General features: G+C 39.3%; 2 protein-coding genes across 2 annotated transcripts in view; one reads left to right on the top strand and one right to left on the bottom strand.

Moving 5' to 3' along the window:
* Positions 1–22324, top strand: part of SERPINB11 (serpin family B member 11) — a 52733-nt gene that overhangs the window by 17324 nt on the left and 13085 nt on the right. The gene's annotated exons all lie outside the window — the stretch shown is intronic.
* On the bottom strand, positions 29–6877 carry LOC308257330 (serpin B3-like; the record flags this gene model as incomplete). Its single annotated transcript, XM_080686754.1, has 7 exons — positions 29–906; positions 2462–2617; positions 2923–3065; positions 4263–4380; positions 4699–4827; positions 6091–6147; positions 6713–6877. 7 exons carry the CDS (start codon positions 6875–6877, stop codon positions 502–504), a joined length of 1173 nt encoding a protein of 390 aa, XP_080542880.1. The 3' UTR covers positions 29–501.

Raw genomic sequence — 22324 nt, 5'->3', positions numbered from 1 at the left:
TTGACTAAGGAAAAGCAACAAGTAATATGAACAAATCACCATTTTATTGATAATGTATTCCATAAAATAAAAAAAATGTAGACATGTAAGGAAAAATAACACATGATATAATTCTTAGTAGACAATGAACACAATTTAATATTGGATTGAAATGTTACAGCAGATGAAAATAAATTTCAATGAATGTAGGTGTAAGGCTAATACATTTGAATAGTAGATATAATTTTTGAAGTAGCAAATGTGGTATTTCACATTTAGATGGTAGAATGTTGAAATATCCTCTTACCTTTCCTTGACTATTTTATCTCAAAGGTAGAATTATCATGGGGAAATAATCTACATGTGTTTGTAGAAAGAGAGAGACAAACATACTCTTTCGCCCATTACATTCTTAGTGATGACTATGAGATTGGAAAGGAAAGCTAAAGAGAACCCATTTCTTGCAAAGTATTGGAACAACTCAGTCACCCTCCCCTTAATGCAGCAGCATGCTAATTGCATCTAAGGGGATGAGACTCTGCCAAAGAAGAGAATGCTGTTGGTCTTGTTGTGCTTGATGAGGAACAGGAAGGGATGATCACAATGGAACATTTCATAAATTGGTGCTGATGTGACAGAAATTACTGCACCGGTAGCAGCTGCAGCCTCTGTACCCTCCTCTGTCACCTCCACAAAGGACTTGTGTAGGACTTTAGATAGCACGAGACCCCGGCTCCCTGTCATGCCTGAGAAGTCGGCATCCTGTGGACTGAAGGCATCCACCATCCCCAGGGCTGTCATCGTGTCCTGGAGGTCATAGCTCTCTTCCACTTTGAACTGAGGTAGGTGCACATGCACATGTCTCATGCTCATATTCCGTGAGCTCGTCCACTCTATTAATTTCTCTGCGGTGAGTTTGTCTTCAAGCTATAACAATGGGAAAAATAACAAATGACATGATTCTCAGTGGACATTGAACACAATTGTACATTGAATTAAAATGTTCCAGCAAATATAAATACAGGAGATTCAGTTATATATATTTTATAATATATAGTAATACATAAGTACATATTACATATAATAAACCAAATCTTCAGTATTATATATAAAACAATAGAACCATTAAATAAAATTTTGTAAAAGATGAATTATATATCTCCATTCTTAACTGCCTGTCCACTGCATGATTACATTTTAAATAGTTCTCTTCTAGTAAATGTTTTTTTGTACATAATTTTTTACAATTTATAGCATCCAACTTATTTTTACACTTTTTTGTTGCTCGATCTATTTATAAACATTTCCATATAGCTATATATTTCTTTAATCAAGTTTAAATTGTTATATACTGCCATTAAATTGATAGTCAATGTATATATCTTTTCATAATTAACATTTTTAAAGTATTTACTGTCTGTTAGCCCCTAAGCTAAACTATTGGCAATACAAAGCTGCACCATTGTTCCTTGTTTTGAAATGTTCATTACTTTTAGCCACTTTGGTCCAAAAGCTTTTGCCTTGCTTAGATTGATTAGCAGAGGATAAATTCCAGGACTAGGGCTCCTAATGTCATTGATAAAGAGGACTGCTGAGTGGGAGGAAAGAGATAGTAAAGGCTATCCACATATCCCACCAGACTACTTCCCTGGAGGACTTCCCTGCCAGTGTTGCCACAGTATACATTTTTATTGTGGTAAGCTCACTGGAACTCCAGCAGCATCCTTGACTATTATAGGAATTGCAGATGCCATTTTTGGAATGTCCTCAATATGTCAGGTATTGTTACTGATATTTTTTACACTTTATTTTTAATCATTATAACAATGCTAAGAGGAAATTTTCTCTTTTTTTCTCTCTCACAGGAATGAGAGTCCAAATGACTTTGAGCTCTTAGGGATAGACTACTTCTAAACTGAAAAGTGAAAATCAAGATAAATCTATTTGTCTACTGTCCACAAACCCACTGTGGGTCAGTATGCAAAATGGTACCTATTGGTACTTCAATTTGCTTGCTTGTGTTTATGGGTGAACCTGCATATGTTTTTCCATGTATCATCTACGTCAAAATCTTAGTTTTTTGGTCTTCAAGTGAATAAACTGGAATATATCTGAGGTTCCTATGGTTGCAAAATAGTCCATGTGTGTGCCAAGGTATATATATTTTCCCTGAACTGACATTCATGGTTTTATCAGAATGTTAATGGGACCTGTGATCTTAAAAACTTCTATATATTTTTCCATATCACTCACACATGATACTTAAGATATTATTTATTTTTTGGAACATGACAGAATGCTAGATTCTCCTTAACACCTCTCCTTCAGGCTATATGCAGAGAAGAGACAAAGTATCTATTCTTGAACCCCTTCAGACATCACCCATGGGCTGTGAGCACCACTTCCATAAATAGCCCACACAAGCATTGTACTACAAGGAAATTGGACAATAGAAAGAAGAATTGGAGATACAAGGTTTTACCTGCTGAAGACCATCTATTTCATTTGGCAGCAACAACACCATGCTCAGATCTCTGCCTTTGTATGGTATTTCAAGGATCTTGGCTTGCATGTCCTCCAGTGAGGTGAACTTGAACATATTGCTTTGTTTCATCATCTGCACAAATTTGCTTGTATCCTGCAGTAAATTAGTGTGGCAAACAAATGCCCAGGGAGGCATAAATTTTAAAAAATAATAAAAAATAATATTATTGAGATAGCAAGCACATCCTCTTTCTAAGAGATACTCTGGGACATTTGTGAATTAGAGAGAAGACTTTCTTTAAGGGTTCCTAACTAAATAAAGTAAAAAATAAAATAAGAAAGTGCAGCTGTGAGAAATTCTATTCTCTACCTGCAGTTGTACATTAATCAAACATGTGTTGAAATGGAACATTCTATGTCTAGCTACATTGCATTATATAAGTAAATAATAGACAATACCTTGTTCAGCCAAAATTCCTCCTGCTTAGTTCTTTTTGGATCAAATCTTTCATCCCACTGCCCCTTGAAATAGATGGCATTCACCAGAACCAGAATGGTGGTGCTGTCAAGAGAGCCTTCAGGAAAGAGATTCTTGATTTTTTCTGCAAAAGAAAGAAAAACAAAGGTCTGTCATGAAAGGTACAAGTGGTTTGTCTGGAAGATGCTTTGAAAATTAAAGTGATCATTAGATATTCGTACAAGTCACCACTTTAGTGATTCCATGACTAAATAGTTGACAAGGTGCAACCTTTCTCATAGCACCAGCCTGATGGAGTTACCCCCATGGAAAAGTCACCCCTTCTTATGATTAGGAAGGTGCTCAGGTTCTCTGAGGGTGACTTCAGTCATCTCACACTGAATACTGATGAAATGATTTCATCTACTCTTTCAACAAATGCATTTCCTCCCTCTGTGCCTCCCTCCCTCCTGGCCTTCCCTCCTTCTTCCCTCCCTCTGTTCTTTCCTCCAACTTTCCTTTTTTCCTTCCTTCCTTCCTTCCTTCCTTCCTTCCTTCCTTCCTTCCTTCCTTCCTTCCTTCCTTCCTTCCTTCCTCTCTCTCTCTCTCTCTCTCTCTCTCTCTCTCTCTCTCTCTCTCTCTCTCCCCTCCATTCTTTCTTCCTTTCTTTTTCTTTTCTTTCAAATTTAGGCTCATGACTCAGGGGAAATAGGGCCTGAATGTTCTTTAGAGCCAATGTCACGAGCTCTATAATCTGAAGCACAAGCTCTATGTGGTCAGCTGCCATTCCCTGGGGTGTCCTCCTCTTCATTCCACACTTTGAATTGCTGTTGGTTTAGTCTGGACTGCAGCGGGGAGGGAGAATATGGCTCATAGGATGGAGACTTTGTTGAACTCTGTGCTGTGGTGGGGGAAGAAGCTGTGGGGATGGCCAAGTGGGGCGGGCAGGTGGCAAGAAGGGGGGATTTACAGGAAAATTGTTTGTTTCCCAGTTAACAAAAGTTAAGGGATCACTTTCTCATCTTTTCTCTTAGGGATCATAATCCAGAAGTTAAGTCTCTGATTTAAAGTAAAAGATGTGAACCCAAGATGGGGTCTGAGCAGAGAGTTGGGGTCCACAAAGATGACATCAATCTCCAGCTGTGTTTTCATGATCCCTCTTGGGCTCCCCTTGTTTCTGTCCACATTTACTTGGACCATGCCACCACCTGCAGTGCCCTCCCCAGACTCTCTTTGGACTCCTCTCACTCCATTATCCTGTTACCTCATGCAGTGTTAGCACAGGTTCATGCACAGCGGGGACTCAGGGTGATTTTTCATGGGTGACCCTCTCATACTGTACCATTCGTTTGGCTTTCCACCCAGGAATTAATCATCTTTCGGTTTTCTTCTGCAGCATTTACAAAATCAGCAGATTCCACACTGGCTAGGTAGAATTTCTTAACATTATCCAGGTATTCCTTTGATGTGGGAAGCAAGAAAGGAGGAATTAAGAGTAAGTTATCAGTAACTATGTATTCCCAAGTTAAATTATGTTTTATCATGACCAAATATAGTACATTAGCTCATCCCTAAACCCACAATTTATTGGTGGGTTGTCAGGCTCAGAGACACTCCAGTGGACAGAACTGTGGTGAGGGATCCTGACTGACATACCATGAATAAATGATCCCCAGGTGGGTCAGCCAAACTCTTGTGACTCACTTTCCCCAATTTGGTCACTGAGGATAGAGGACCCAGGAGGCAGGCGACAGGTGTGGCAGACCTGTGAAACTCACCTGAAGAAATTGAAACTTCTTTTCTCCATAGAGCCTGTTGGCAAGGCTTAGCTTATAGGCATCAGTGGGTTTATTTAGCTCAGTCAGAAGCTTTTGAAATTGCTGGTGCACGTTTCCCGACTTTTCAACCTTCAAACATCAAAAGTGAGCTCGCTGAATTCTCTGTCATGTAAATACTAAATCATGTACTTAAGACTGTTAGATCTATATGTAACATTTGACAACTCCATAGATGACTTTTGTTGTTATTCTCTAATATTTGGTGTATTTTACCTCAAATATCCTTCATAATCCTTCCATTGAATCTTCCAGAATTTTTTTTCTTTCTGCTCTAACATACTCCAGTCTTTTCTCTTGTGAACTACAGGGGCAGCACCATTTCATTATTGGGCCGTCTTTTGATTGGTTCAGTGGTTAAGCTTAGCTCTCCAGCTAAACTTAAGCTCCTTAAGGACTAGACTGTATGTCATTTCTAACAGCCACCAATGGTATGAGAATGTTGAACTTGTATGTTTTAATATTCTGTGACACAAAACCCTGTTATACTCCTTGGCAGTATTATTCCTAAGACCCATGGTCTGTGATCTATGCTTTTTACTCATAATGGTCATGCTTGAATAGTGTGAACAGTGTGTGCCTAGTACTTTACTAAGGGCTTTACATCCGTATCTCTAAGTCTTTAGTTTAATTCAAATGAAAATAAGAGGCTCAGAGAGTTAAACAACTCCCCCAAGTAGACAATGTCACAGAGCGAATTTTTGAAACTAGGCCTGCCTGATTCAGAGCCTTCCACTTGCTAGCTCAGAGTTTTGGACTATTAAGGCTATAAACCCTATATCTCATACAATCATTTCCCAAAATATACTTAGATGTATGTTTATTTTTCTTAATTCATTTGTGAGTTAATTAAAATTATATGATTTAGCAATGTTATTAAGATTACTAGAATTATTATTATTCTATAATAGTAATAACACATTATTTTTATCAAGGTTCCAGTAATCCAGGCACTGTTGCAATGTTTTGAATATATAATCATGAATGGAGGCAGATCTTTTATTGCCCCTAGTTTATAGGGATTAGGTCACTGTGGCTCAGAGCAGTTGTATTTTGCCCACGGTCACAATGTGTGAATAGGAGAGCAGAAATTTGAAGCTAGCTTTTTGGTTCTAGTACCCATGCTCTTACTCACAATGCTGATCTCCTCTCAGGAAAACAAAAATATGAAATAAATAAGTATGTAATAAATAAAAAACAACTGTTTGTCTAATCTATTTTGCCTAAGACTTCCCTAAAAAATGGACTTTTCACAGTTTATGTGAAATTCTCAGTTCACAAGGACCCTCTTGGATTTCTTGTGCTCCTTCTAGACCCAAGTGCTGTGTGACTCACCTGAGCTGTTGTGGCTCCTCCTTTTGTGTTCTCTATGACTTCATTAAAGTGAAGAGCCTAGAAGAGACAGGAAGTGGAACAAGAAAACTTTACTCAAAATATCTGTCTACAGCAGAGGAAATTAAGAGAAAAACACACACACACACACAAAAAGAACAGAAGGACAAAAATAAACCTAATACCCCCTCCAAACAAAACAAAATAAAACAAAACAAAAAAACCCCAAACCAAAGCAAAACAAAGAAAAAAGAATAAAGAACACTTTAGTAAGAGTTTGCTCCTTGAGAAAACATAGCCAAGCTGGGTTGTAACCAACCACTTCAAAGAATCCAATTCATATTCATTCATTGCTGAGAACACATGTGATAATGTTTCCCATGGATTTAAGTCAATGCATCACTTCTACCAATAATTCTCCATTTAAGCCTCTGGTTGGTGGGCAATGGTAAGGGTTCATTCCAGCTCCTAGAGGAAGTCTAGGCATATGGAAGCAGTTGGGCCAGTCATGTGAATACTTGCTTCTCCTGTGTTACCCATGGGGACAGCCATCTGTGATCATCTGCATACACACCAACAAAGGGATCAGCCCAAACTAGTCAAAGTAAAGAAAGCTGAGACCTACCTTCTGAATTTCTGATGCAGTGTGTTTTTGGGACCCCAAGTAAGTCATGGCTAAGGCTGATGTGATACTAAGTGGGGAATAGAAGATATTTTCCTTCGTTGATTTTCTGAACAGTTGGAACAGATCATATCCAAAGCGGGTATTTGCTTCACTGAGTGAATTCATGGTGTCGTTGGTATGATCTGGAACTCCTGGAAAAGCAGCAGATTCATTATATAATGACTTTAACAAACAGAAGGTTACTGTATAATCAATTTTTCTTAAAGAAACAACTTGTATTTGGGTTTTAGGATTCTGGCAACTCAGGTGTTTGTTTTTTACTTTTCAAGCCTTCTATAGAGTATATGTATTAATTTCATAATTAGACGACAAGTACAATTATTATTTTAAGAGTTTTATGAGAAAGTAAGAGAACATCTTTATCTTTTCTTTGTAACTGGCTGGACTAGGTCTGTGTAGAAAAGACTTTATAACAGATGCCAAGACCATGGTCCATGTGGATAACATCCAGCCAGCTCTCCTGAGGCATCTCTGCCTTTTCCTTCAAGGCTATGTAGTTGCTTCTCCCCACAAGTGCTCCTAAGAGAGTTGTTCTTTACTGGGAAATAAATTTGATAAAGGAAAAATCAAGATGAAGAAGTATTTGAATTTTGCCCTGACAGAATAAGTAAAATCCCTTCATACAGAAAACAATGCATGCATGATAGAAAACACATAATTGCTATTATTACCCAAAGGATTCATGTTGTTAAGTGGGAGCAGCTGAATCACTTACCTGTGTTCCTGGAGGAAGCAGGTGGTCAGAGAGCCTGTGAGTCTATGTGTGGTGAATGGTGAGATCCTAAATATATACCTCTCCTGCCCCGCCTTCCTATAGTTGCAACTTCAAGTAATTCAACATTTGATTTCTCAACCCTTACCCGTAGGGTCATGAAATATTTATTGGTAAAGACATGAAAGCTGCCATATTACTCTACTTTTTCCCCCTTTACTGCAATTGTGGCCATAGGGCATGCATGCAGTTGCCTTACTAATATCAATGAGAATAAAGTTAAAATGTAAGATTCCTCACATTCCTCCAGATACAACCACCCACAACTAACACTTGAAAAAATATTTCTCCTCTTGACAGTGAATTGTCTTTCAGGTCCACTTCAAACACCAAGGAACCAAAAACTTACATTTGCAAATTGAAGTTGTGAAAGGGCTTGTGCATCCTACCACTTCCCTTAGTGGTTATATTACATAACCAGGAAACAGGTTGACTTCTGACCAGGTGTTGAACAATATGGGGAGGACAGGAATCCTCAACAATTGATATAAATGACCATTTGCATGGCAGCATTTTGCGTGGCAGCATTCTAACTATGAAATAAAAATAAATCGTTTGAGCAGCCAGGATCATGACACTTCTCTGTCACTCTGCCCTTTAGTATGCCAGCTTCAGATCATGGGCTGGAGAATAGAGTTAATGGCCTGTAAGAAAAACTGAGAAAAAGGTGTTCATTGAATGCCATGGTTAATTTTAGTACCTTAGTGTGCATGGTGTTCCTTGAGGCAGAATAGTATTAAAACGTGTTGATGTTTATGAGCTGGGATATATATTTGCTCACTTATGATTTTAATAACCTATTGAGGCAGATCTCTTTGTTATATCCATTTCACAGAAGATAGAACTGAGGCATGGAGCAGCTGAACAGAAGCCCAGGTTTTCATAGGTGATGACCTGCACAGGTGAGATATCCAGACAGATAACCTGGCTCAGGAACTGTACGTTTATCCACTATCCACACTATAGTAGGCAGACTCTGGGCTAAAACAAGGCATGTCCTTGTCTTTCAATGAAGAGAACTCTTTTCTTCAGCACTCACAATAGAGAAAATAACTTCACACAGAATCCAAAGGGGCAGACAGGGGTCGAATACTAAGCCCCCAACCTTTCATCTGGGCCTGGTAGTCACCAGGAGAGGAGGCAGGGCTTTCAGTCACCTTTTTAGGGCTCCATCCAGAGGTAACCATGAACAATATGTGGGGACTGGAATGGGGTAACCTCTGAGCTCAGAGAGAGAATCAAACCATGCCTAACCCTCCCATCCCTCAAACAACTCTGTCCAGCTGGGGTTTAGTAGGAATGAATGACCTTGAGAGGGAAGGAAACTGAAAATGAGATGTTTTTCCCCAGAGTACACTGTACCTGAGCCATGGCTGTGGCCAGGGAGAGAGCTGGCATTCCAGGTTTGTAGCTCCTATCCCACAGGGGTAGGAGTATTTGTCCTGTAGACCGACTTTTTAATTGAGATATAATTAATATACCATAAGGTTCACCTTTAAAATATGTACAAGTCACTGTTTTTTAGTATATTCACAAGGTTGTACAACCAACACCATAATGTAATTCCAGATAGATTTTATCACTTTTCAAAGAAACCCCATACTCAGTTCTTCTCCCTTCTTCCCAAATCTGAGTGGGGAGAAAGGGGGTTGTAGATAGCGAAGTTTTGATTAACTAAGGCATAAGTCCAATTCTATATAGTATAGGGCTAACATGCAAATTGTCCCCTCCACCGGGAGTTCGAATGGGAGTTCAACTGGGAGTTTGGCCAGGGGGCAGGGCCGACCAGCCAACTGCCCGAGGCCCCTCCCCACAGCTGGCCTGGCCTGATCTGCCCTGATTGGGGTGGGCCGGCAGACCCCACCCATGCATGAATTTGTGCACAGGGCTTCTAGTGATAGAAGAAAACAACTAGAAATAAGACCCAGGATGAAAAAAATTACAAACATGAGGAATAAGAGTTCTCAGTCAAGGTTGTATCATAGACCATTGTCACCAGATAAGGCAGAAATTCCTGGAGCAGGAGAAGGATGGGTTTATTTGGGCTCAAAAAGAAATCGACCTGACTCCCATAGGACAGAAGCAAGTAGCTCAGCCTGGACATGGAAGAAGAAATAGTGTGATGAGGTAGGATGAATTGGCCTTACAGGGAACTTCTGAGGCTGAATTCTGAGACTAAGCTACCAAGATCCCTCATGCAGAAGTTGGGTTTGAGGAAAAGGCAGTAATTGATAAGAACCAGCAGTTTGCTTAAATATAGAGTTTGGGTTAGCTCAAATAAGCAGACATTTCATACTCTTTCCCCGCCCCCCAATAGACAGGATTATGACATCTTGATCATAGTGTCACTGAAGACTCAGCAATTCTCAGAAGTTTTTGCATATGAATACTTGTCAACTTATGTCTTTGGGTATTTTCTGAATATACACTGACATCATTGGTTCCAGGAATCCAGGAACCCAATGAAACACAAGAGGAAATTAAGTTTCAAGAACCATCCTTCTATTACTAGTGTCTTTACAGGTTGGTTAAGAAATATTTCCTAGTTTATCCTGAACCTCACTTCCCTGTGAAGGGCATGATGATTTGACAGCATTGTTAAGTTATAAATTACAGGGGACATTCTCTTTCTTTTTTTTTTTTTTAACCAAGAATGTGGTTGTACCTGTTTACAGGACAACTGGTTAGTGGAGAAGGTTCTTCAAGCTTAGAATAATAGAATGTCTGGTTAGCACAGTGCCAGAGCAGGGGCTTATTGGCAAGGGAGGTTTGCAAGGTTGCTTAATTTTTGGGAAGCCAAGTTTCCTAGTCCATTCAATCATCATATACTTCCCATCTTATTACATCTGAAACCAGCCTCTGTATTCCTGGAAATAATCCTGAGTGGGAACCCCTTTCACGTCCCGCGTGGTTCAGGGTTCCGGTTCAGGGTTCGGGTTGTTCGGGTTCTGGAGAAGGCTGCACACAAATGAAAAGAGACTTGGAAAAGTATTAATTTGGGAATATTGGGGGCCAGGCGGGAGCCCACCTCTAGTGGGAGGACTACACACTGCTCTGGCCTTGCAATCCCTTTTATTGAGACTATGGGATAAACCCATAACCTTTAGGCAGGAAACTCCAATAACAGAAATTTACATAAGACAAACAGAGGTGGAGGCTGCTTCAGCTAACAATGTTTCAACTAAACAGTGAGCAAACTAGCTCTGACCTTTCAGAGCAATGAAGGTTGTTGACCAGCCTTCCCTGTTCCCTGTCCATATCTTTCTAATTAGTGAGACAATGATCAGTTTCCAGCAATCCTGCCCTTAATTTGCATCTCCCAGACTTGCAGAAGAAGTTATCACTTCCTTGAGTCTTCCGGTGACCCAAGTCCAATAACATCTACTCCCACACATACTAGTAATGATCCGTTATTGCAAGAGAAACTCCTATTTTTGAAATCGTCCCAGTGATGTCTTCTTTACGCTATGAGGGTTACTTGAGAAAACATGGTAACTAATTGTACTCTATTTAAAAATTGTTCTTGAAATTTAGGGCATTAAATTGAATACTTGGTCAATACTCATTTTGATTTACAATATCATTCTTATGATGCTTATCTTTTAAAAAGTATTTTAAAAAAATTTCTGAAATACTAGATTCCTGCCAAAGTAGTTAAGATAGTTCAGAAATGTGGATAGGAAAGTGTGAGAAGGGACTCTGCCTCCACTCTCAACTAGGACTGCTGTCATAAGGTACACAGATGGGCTTACTATGACTGAAATTTATTCTCTCACACTTCTGGAAGTTAGATGTCTAAAATCAAGGTGTGCTTAGGCCCACATTACCTCTGAAGGCTCTGGGGAAACCCTTCCTTGTGTCTTCCAACTTCTGGAGGTTCTTAGTGTTCCTTAGCTTGTGCATTTAGCCTCTGTCGCTGTCTTCACATGACATTTCTGTGTGTCTCTTCTCTTCTTACAAGGGTAATAGTCATTGGATTAGGACCCACCCTGATCCAGTGCGACCATATCTTAACTAATTATGCCTATGACCTATTTCCAATAAGGTCACACTTTGAGATCCTGCATTTTTGAGAGATACTATTCAACCCACTATAATCAGCATTCCCATTGACCAAACTAATCACTTTAAACAGTTTCAGGAGAAACCATCCAGCTATTTATTATTAAATAAGATATATATTTGTATCCATATGATCATGAATAAGCCTGAATAGCCCAGACACTGGGAGATCCATGAACATCAGAATGTACTTCTTCATGTTTATCTATTGAGGGTGATGGGGACAAGATGGTCAGTATTAGCACTGCCAATCATCCTGGGGCAGCACATGGGCAGACCATGACACTTGCAGTAGGTGGAACATTCCGTGGCATGGTATAGATACAGCCATGGGCAAACTACGGCCTGCGGGCCGAATTCGGCCCCCAGAGCCGAAAGAGCAGAGGGTTCTCTTGCTCTCCCCTCCGCTCCTTTACTTTGAATTTATATTAGTTCACACAAACACTCCATCCATGCTTTTGTTCCGGCCCTCCGGTCCAGTTTAAGAACCCATTGTGGCCTCGAGTCAAAAAATTTGCCCACCCCTGGTAGAGTGACTGAGGTAATGTCTCCTCTGTTGTTTATCCACTCTAGACCTCATGAAATGAGCTCAGAGTAAGCTGCACCCTAGTTTCTCCATTGTTTTTTGGGAGGGTAGGGTAGAGGGTGGTCACTTCTGGTAGCAGCAGTTGAGAGACCATAGAAGTAAAGTCCTAGTTTCAAAGGCAAAGATTAAAAGAACAATATATGAAATTGGCATATAGCCCTTCCCAAGACCTTAAAGGAGGACTAGTTCCAAAGGCAAGATGTGCTTAACTTCTGACCCAGCCCCCTCAGTCAGATGGTGTGTGTGTGTGTGCGTGTGTGTGTGTGTGTGTGTGTGTGTGTGTGTGATGAGAGAGAGAGAGAGAAAGAGAGAGAGAGAGAGAGAGAGAGAGAGAGAGAGAGAGAGAGAGAGAGAGAGAGAGGTTAGGCAGAAAGCGAGGGAGGTGGGGGAGAAAAACAATGAGAGTGGGGAGTCAGGGAGGAAAAGAAACACAGAGAGGGAAATAAGGAGAGAAGGAGAGAGGGAAACAGAGCGAGAAAGAGAGACTGCGAGACAGCATAGAAGGAAGACAGAGACAGGGAGACAGAGAAAGAGAGGATGATGCCACTGAAGTGGATGGCATGCCATGGAATCACTACAGCTGACTGTATCTGGGAGTGGAGAGACTTGCTCTAACCCAAATGCCTTCTAAAAAGTGGTCTTCAAATTAGAGTAATCCTAAAGGTGTCCACAGAAGCTCTTCTGTTGTATGAAAATTTCTAAATATCAAAGGCATGTGTTCTCTTCTCCAAAATTTATCTGCCTGAAAATGTCCTGTGTTCACAGTAGTCAGTTTCCCAATTCTCCCACATTTCACAAAAGAAAGGCAAACTTGTCACCTGCCTTAAATCTCACACCAGTGAGATGCCCAGGAGTAACAGGCAAAATCTCATTGGGTCAATCAAGATGCTCTATGCCTTAGGACTTCTTGCTTTCCTATTTTATAGGCAATCCTGGAAACTGAAGAATGGAATATCAGAGGAAAGTATTTCAGTGCAGATTGACTTGTTCTGAATAAGAATATATAAAAATTAAGGCAGCAGTGGTTGGAGTAAAGACAAATTTTCAATAACAACACAGTGTCTTTGAAGCTTAGATGACTGTCGAGATTATGTTCTTTTGAAGACAGAGCAGAAAAACATCTATAAGAGCTACTAAACACTAAATATGATTTTTCTACCCATGAATTTACACGTGAGGAAATTTTTTCTGCCATTCCTAATAGTTATTGCAGGCACAAGAAAATGCAATACTAACTGGCATGTTTTACTGGGTTATATATTTTCAAGATACATTTGATAAAATCTATGGATAAAACCTATGAAATTTATTTCAGATTTTCCATGCATTCATCAATTAAAACTTAAAGTTGATTTCATCAAATCTCATCATGAATATTTTTTCCTATGAAAGTTACTTTTCATTTTATTTCATCTCTCAAAATAAAGAATGGTTCAATCTTCTATAAACCAAGTCCAAGATTCTGTGTTAGATAAAGAACCCATGAATTTTTAGCAGTATAAATTTTTATCTTAAATTAAAAAGCAGAGAAAAATTTTTAATGATTACTCTCATTAAGAGATGTTGCTCCAATAAAACATTAGCTTTTATGCTTAATAATTGTCAAAATTTTAATGTATTTATTATATTTTTCAATTTTATACTAACAATAAATGTAGCAATAACTCAATTTAAAAGAGACCATTTAAACATTTAGAGCAATATGTTCATGAAAAATACAAACATTTCCTATTTTAAATTTATATACATCTTTTCATTGGTGAGAAGGATGATAAAGTTATCAGTAAGAGATTTTAAAATCTAAAAATATTTAACTAGAATAAAATTCTTTGAAGAAAGTGGAATGGAGATATAATTTCCATGTAAAAAGGAATGATGTAAAATATTCAAAAGTAAAAGGGATTATTCATGTATTTTAAAAATGGATGATATCATTCACAATATATGTAAAGTGAATCATCATGCTGTATGCCTTAAATGTATACAGTGATGTAGGTCAATTAAAACTGGAAAAACGTTTTGAAAAGGATGATAGTGGGTATCATATGGGCGGACTCCATTGGATGCTTTTAAAAGAGTTATGTAACAGTTTTATTTTAAAAGAGCAATGTTCATAACAGGACATAAATAGTATCCTTTCCAACTATTTATATCATTTAGATGTCATTAAAATATATGTCAGGGTTTAATAAGAAGTTATGAGTTGTTTTTGAGCAAAGGGTTTGCAGGGCCCAGACCCCGGCCATGGTGGAGCTGTGTGCTAACAAGTTCAGCACATTCCAGGCCAAACCTCTGGTGACATCATGCGGCAATGGCTGCAACAGCAACTCGTTAGTACACGCTTCATAGGGACAAAATCCATTTCTGGCTTTTTCTCTTTAAAACAAGGGCTGACCATTTCTTGTCACACACCAACTGGATAAACACCCTGGGTTCTGAAAGTTATTAAGGGAGGGAGGATCCAGGCAGAGAGAATGACATCATTATAGACAGGACGTGGCTGGATGACATTTCATCGGATTATGAACCGGAATGTGATATTTCTACCAACAAACAAGAACCCTGGCCCAAATGGCTTCACTGGTGAATTCTACTGGATTAAAAGTTTAACATCAATTGTTCTGAAACTTTTCCAAAAAATTGAAGAGGAAGGAGCATTTCCTAATTCATTCTATGAATGCAGTATTACCCTGTTATAAAAGCCAGATAGACACTATAAAAAGAAAACGACAAAAAATGCCTCTTATAAATATTAATACAGAAGTCCTCATAAAATACTAGCAAACTGAATTTAGCAGCATGCTAAGGGGACTGTATATCCTGACCAATTAAGATTTATTTCTGGAATGTAAGGTTAGATCAACGTACGAAAATCAGTTAGTCAATGTACTAAAAAGTTAAGGAATTAAGAGTAATTTATTAACTATGCATTACCAAATTAAATTATCTTCAATCATGACCAAAAATAGTACAGATTCCAGATCCTAAAGGAATCTATTTTTTCTTGCCCATGTGTGTTTTTGTACAGGCGCCAGAGGTTGTGACTGGCCTGGCCCTTGTAGTTCTTATTATGACTGAATGGTGCACTTCAGGAAAAAGTATCAGGGAACTTTGATAAATAAGATTCTCAAAAGTATTGGACTTTACCCAGCATGCCTGAGGGGTACATATGAAGAGAGAGAAAGAGGGAGAGGGAGAAGGAGTGAGAAAGGGAGAGGGAGAGGGAGAGAGAACCTCAGGTTAAGTGATCAGGTACCAATCATGAGTCAAGGGTGTCACCTGTGCTTCTCCACGGTTTCAGGTAAGAAATTTGCTGTCATTAAAATGAGTGTTTTTTATGCTTACTCTGTGCCAGTTTTGTCCTAGGTTCTATAAAAGAGAAAAAGTAAAATGAGACCGATTCTACCTTCATGTTGCTCAGCCACTCATTGGCAATATCTACCAATAAGTACACATTAAATAGAGTAAATAAGTAACTTGAGAGGCTAAGATGTAGAATATGATGAAACTCCATGGGCAAGACAGCAACAGGAAGTCTCTGTGCAGCTGCCTAGGAAATCTGGGACCATTGTTTTAACACAATACATCTTAAAGCCTTAGCTCTTTTTGCACAGTCTGCACCCCAGGAGCAAGCTCCAGTGATTCTTCAAGCTTTGTTCTTTAATAAATTAAGCAAACATGAACCACAGGGGCTGTTACCTTGTCTCTATTCATTGTGCTGTGTAATTGGGAAACTCAACGCTAGTTTGGCTCTTCCGGTGAAAAAACCAGTTAGGCAACAGAGCAGTGTCCTGACATTCATGCAGTGGTGCTTTGAGGGGTGGGGATGGAGGTGGGGGGTGAGGGTAGGAGGTGGGGGTATGGTTATAGAATCCCCAGATTCAATACTTTATGGGTTTTCCTTGGCTAAGGGCACAGGATCTCATTTTTTTGAGGCTGTGGGCTGGTACTATAACCTCGGAGAAGAACATAACCAAATAGCCCTTGGTTTCAGAATCCTAGACTTGAAACTAAAAAGGACCTTCGAAGCAAAATCAGCAGCAAACGTAAATGACAATAATATACTTAAAGGGTGACACATATACAAGCAAAATAAACATTTAGCAAAACAAACAGCAGCATGAGTGTTTTGGTAGGTCGGCTGAGCTGTGGCACTGGGGGGAGGGGGTGGGGGGCTAGCTTCAGGCCTCAGAGATGGGGTGGGTGAGACCCAGAAAGGACTCCAGAAAATCATTTGTTTCAATTGCCTGATTTATAACTGCAAAAAATGGGGCCCAAAGGATTTTCTCAAGATTGCCAAGGAAAGAGGACTAGTAATTTGGCCTCAGTCAGAGGGGACGGACCTAAGGGGCATGGTCCCTACTCCCAGAACCCTTCTGGAGCTTTGGGATAACCAATGCCTTCTTCTTCTTCTCCAGTTCTCAAAGCTTCTTCCTTCTCCTCCTGCATCCCCTTTATTCCGCCACTTAGATCCCTCCACATTGAACTTAACTCTTTCCACCCTTTTCTTGTCTGGCATGCTATAGAAATTTTTAGTATTCTTATACTGATTAAATCAAGTATTCTGAGTTGAATCTTTTAAAAATGTTACAAATGGATATATCAAATATTTTATATTTATTTCTCTAAAAATTAGTACATTAATTAAATTGCTTGGTGACCCTGCATTCACTCTGATTTGAGTATCTCTCCTTCCTACTCCCAAAGCTCTCTCTTGGGTCCCAGTCCTAGAAAAGTTTCTTTTCTTTTTTAACTCTCCAAATGAAACTCAATAATATACATAAACCTCAGATAATAGTAGCACATAAAATTTACTATTTCCTGCTTTCAGCACTACTCAGTACCTAGGTTGGAAATCTAAAAATAACAAGGCAACAGTAGAGTAACTCCCAGCTGTCAACCTGTGTGCTCTCTGGGCAAGCCTTTCTTTGGGAAACTGAACTTTGCCTCCCTATCCCACCAATACAAACACTGGAATGCAGTCTCCAAGGAACCTGGAAACTGAGAAGGTGGTGCCAGGCTGGGGTGGAGGGCTGAGGATTTTTTGAGAGATCGAGAAACCCAGAAAGCAAATCAGCTTGTTAGTCAAACCAGTGAGAATGTTTTAAAATTCAGGCTTGTAGCTATCAGAGGAGGGGTTTAATGGGGTTCCAAAGACCCCAAGGTTTGGTACCATGGATATTCCATTATATTTTGGACCCACTCTTCCACTGCTCTCGCCAAGATATAGGCAGAAGGGCAGCTGAATGAGAGACTGTAGCTCTAAGACAGAAGCTATAGGGTCTTAGATGGCAGTTAAGACAGGAGAAAATATTTGGGATCTAGAGTAGGTGAAGAGTTCTTAGGCTTGACAAAACACACACAATCCATAAAAAGAAAATTCAATAAATTAGACTCCTCAAAATTAGAAACTTTTGCTCTGTGAACACCTTGTGAAGAAGATGAAAAGATACATTATCCAACACAGTACTAGTACCTAGAATAATAAAGACTTCTCAAAACTCAACATTAAAAAAAATAAGCAATCCAACTAGGAAATGGGCAAAGTCATGAAGAAACATTTCAAGGAAGAGAGTATACAGATAGCAAATAAGCAGATGAAAAGATGTTATGTATCATTAAATGCTAGGGAAATGAAAAATGCCACTCCACACCTACCAGTATCAGAGTGGCTAAAATAAAAAAATAGTGACACCACCAAATGCCTAAGAAGAGAACTAGATCACTATGCATTGCTGGTAGAGTGCAGCATGGTACAACCACACTTGAAAAACAGTTTGTCAGTTTCTTAAAAACACACACATAAAACCCCCAAGAGTGAACTGCACATGAAATTACCATATCACACCCGAATTGACCATTTACCCAGAGAAATGAAAACGTACATAAAAGCTTGTACATAAATAATTATAGCAGCTTTATTTGTAATATCTTCAAATTGTGAACAACCCAGATGTTCTTCAGCTGGTGAATGGTTAAGCATTATGGTGGTACATTCACACCATGGACACTGCTCAGAAATAAAAAAGGAATGAACTATTGATAAACATAGCAACTTGGTGAAACTCCAGAGAGATAATCTGAGTGAAAAATGGCAATCCCAAAAGATTATGTACTATGCAATTCTGTTTATATGACACTACTGAAATGACAAAACTATCAAAATGGGGAACAGAGTAGTTGCCAGGGTTTAAGGATGAGACTAAGGAGGAGTGAGTGTGATTTTAAAAGAAGAACATAAGGAATCCTTTTGGTGGTATCTTGACTTTGATAATGTCGATATTCTGGTTGTGACATCATGCGATAGTTCTGCAAGTTATTATCATTGTGAGAAACTCAGCAAAGGATACTTAGGATCTATCTGTATTACTTCTTACAACTGCATGTGAGTGAACATACAATTATCTCAAAATAGAAAGTTTAATTTAAAATAAAACACTACTATTGATGTATAATTTACATATAGCAAAATGCTCATATCAGCCAGTTTAATCAGTTTCACCAATGTGTGTACTCACTTAACCCATAACCTTATCAAGAAATGGAACATTTCTAGCGCTCCAGAAAGTTGCCTTCTCCAAGAGAAATAACCACTGCTTCCATTTTTGTTACCATATGTACTTGCCTGTGTAGTTATTGATCTTATTTATTATTTTTTGGCCCATCTTCATTGACTCAGCATGATGCTTTTCAGATCAACCCAGTGTTGTCATGTGTTTTAGCAGTTTGTTCATTGTTAATGCTGTGTAGTGTTCCGATGTATGGGTGCACCATAGTTTGTTTACACTTTCTCCTCCTGATGGACATCTAGTGGTTAGCTCTTATGTGTAAAACTACTATCAACATTCTTGTACAAGGCTTATTGTGGAAATATGTTTTCACTTCTCTTGGATAAATACTTTGCAGAGGACTTGTTAGGTCACAGGGTAGTTGCATATTTAACTTTTTAAGAGGCTGGCACTTGCCCCAGTGGTTGTAATATTTTGCATTCCCACCAGCAGTGTAGGAGAGGCCTGGTTGCTCCTTACATTGGTCAACACTTGGTGTAGTCAATCTTTCTTATTTACTCATTCTAGTGGGTGTGATGTGGTATGTCTTTGTGTTTTAATTTGCATTTCTCTGATGACTAATCCTGCTGAGCACCTTGTTATGTTCTTGCTGGCCATTCATACATAATCTTCAGTGAAGTGCCTGTACAAATATTTTGTCCATTTATTTATTTTATTATTATTATTTTTTAATCCTCACCTGAGGATATTTTTTTCCATTGCTTTTTAGAGAGGTTGGAAGGGACAGAGGGGGAAGAGAGGGAGAGAGAGAGAAACATTGATGTGAGAGAGACACATTGATTGGTTGTCTCCAGCACAACCCCTAACTGGGGCTGGGGATTTAACCTGCAACCCAGGTACATGTTCTTGACTGGGAATTGAACCTGAGACTCTTTGGTGGTTGGGTAGATGCTCTAACTGCTGAGCAACACTGGCCATGGATTGTCTATTTATTTATCTCTAGCTTGTGGAGTTGTAGTTCTTTGTGTATTCTATATACAAACACTTTTGCAGGTATATGCATTGTGAATATTTCCCCCAAACTGTGGCTCACCTAGTTTCTTAATTGTGGCTTTTGATGAGACATACAGAATTTTTCAAAGACAAGTTTCAGGTAGTGAATTCCTTTTGACTTATTTGAGGAAATACTCCAAGTGGACAGACTAAAGTATCAAGACCTATCCAAGGCTTGAAGTATCCATCTTTGTAATCCTTAAGGTTGCTTATTATGGTTGAAAGGCACTTTCTGTGCCTCCTAGAAAATAAAACAGTAACATAGTTGATTATTTTTCTTGGGTCTGTGCTTCACACTCCATTTTGTTACAACTGGGTCTTTGTCAAGTGCTAACTAAGTACAAAGTTTTCTAAGTGTTGTTTTCAAAACTCTTGATTTTCACATGGCATGACTTCTTTTGAAACAATTGCTATCTGTAATGGAAAATAAGAGTTATAGGGACTCACTGAAAAAAGTCCCACCGTTTTGAAAATATCCTATCAGAAAATGGATGTTTTGCAAGCTGGTTGTGGGGATTGCATCCCTAGGATTTGGGAAGCCCAGGAGGTACAAACCATAGCAAAATTACTTGTTGAAATATCATTCTTACTTTATATTACTGATCATGTGTGGATCCTCTTCAACTGGCAGTCAGTGAGGAAGCCTTTGGTGTGTTCCTGACCAGGCTACCCTCCAATTTTCCAAATAGCCAATTCCAAACCTTCGTCTCTTGCCTTACCATAACCTGAACTGCATCACTTTCCCTTCCCCTGAATAAAAAGATGGCCAGTTTAGTTTAACACATGGTTATTGAGTGCTTACTACATGTTGGACATTTAGCAAAAACATATTTCCTGTCCATGAGGAATCAACAGTCTAGACAAAACTTTTAACCGTTATATGTGCAAATTTATTTAAATGCATATTCATCCTTCTCTGCTCTTGTGTTTGGGAAGGGCCATATGTCATTGTGTAAAGTTGGTTCTTCCTCCCACATTGTGTCTTACCCCTTACGTCTCTTGAATAGCTTTCCCCATCGATTGTTCTCTCTCTTTCCTCTAACAACAGCCACTTGGTGGCCATTTTATTTTTCCCTTCATTACAAAAATTTAGTAGCCAGCTTCACCTCAAGCTGCCTTGTGGACCTTTCTTAATTCTGTATCTAATTCAAACAAATGTCAGTAAATATATATATTTACCACAGTCTCTCAAGAAAATGCCAAATAGGTGGGGCAAGCACTATTCACACAATGTCTTAGGACACCATTTATGCAATGTCTTCTAAGATCACTTATGCCCTCCTAGTTCTCCTACTTACCTCCAGGTTTTTCTTCTCCTTTAACTCCTGATGAAATCCAGCAAGTACAGGCGGTGCTACTGGTGACCTGGGTGAGCTTAGGGAGTAGCTGGGGGCAGAAATCCAGCCTGCACTTCACTCTCCAGCCCATGCTCACTGGGCTATGAGACCCAGTAAAGAACACTTCTTACCTCACTCAAATCCTGAAAAATTTTGAGAGAAAGTGAATTCAGGTGGATGGAGAACAAAATATTTATGACAGATAAAGATAGGTTGAAACAAGATTAGATATGAGCCTACAATGGGTTTTCTAATTCTGGTTCTTAGAGTTAGACATACATCCAACCTAGTCACAGAGATTACTGGGCTGTCAATGGAGGGTGCTGCCCTGGAAAACCTAGGGCAGAAAGAATAGACCAGAATGTGCACTTCCTTAGGACAGCTAGCACCCACATCAGGAAACTGGAGGGAAGCTCCTCTCCCAGAACCACCAGCAGGCTATGGCATGGATGAGATATGTTGGCTACCTCTTCTGAGACACTTCAAATTCTGTCACCCCACCTCCTAATCTAGCTGCTAGTAGGAATACCAGTTCTGCACAAGCTCTAAATAATTTTGTGCATTTCAACTTGATAGCACCTCCCCTCACATCTCATTTCCAGCTCCAGAGCTTTTCTGATGCCTTGGTGTGGGTTGCACATGCTTGGTACGCATACAAGTGCAACCTGAGTTCTTAGGTCAATGGGATGAAAGCCAATAGGATGAAAGCCAATAGACAAAGGCTTCCCTCAATCTTCCACTGAGAGGGCAGTTTCAAGATACTGTCTAAGGTTCTTTTGAAGGTCTATGGGATCAGATACCAGTGGCCAACTTCTAACAATTATTGCATAACTTTTCCTGTTTCTTCTTTTTCTATTTCCTGATATAATTTCCAAAGTAGATTACATGCATGCAAGATTTTGTCTAAGACTAAAATACTAGGAGTGAATGAGAGAGTAAAGAGAGGCAAACAGTGCTCTATAATGGATGTTCTTCCACCTGGAAAAAAAATCAAATGAGCCCAAGAGCCCTAGCTGGTTAGGCTCAGTGGATAGAACTTCTGCCTGCAGACTGAAGGGTCCCGGGTTCGATTCTGATCAAGGGCACATGTCTGGATTGTGGGCTTGATCCCCAGTAGGGACGTGCAGGAGGCAGCCAATCAATGATTCTCTCTCATCATTGATGTTTCTATTTCTCTCTCCCTCTTCCTTCCTCTCTAAAATCAATAAAAATATAATAAAAAAATATGAGCTC

Source organism: Plecotus auritus, assembly GCF_963455305.1.
Source record: "Plecotus auritus genome assembly, chromosome: 8".
In the NCBI taxonomy this organism is placed as follows: Eukaryota; Metazoa; Chordata; class Mammalia; order Chiroptera; family Vespertilionidae; genus Plecotus; species Plecotus auritus.
The sequence above is the reverse complement of the archived record's forward strand: the minus strand, read 5'-3'. Positions and strand labels throughout refer to the sequence as shown.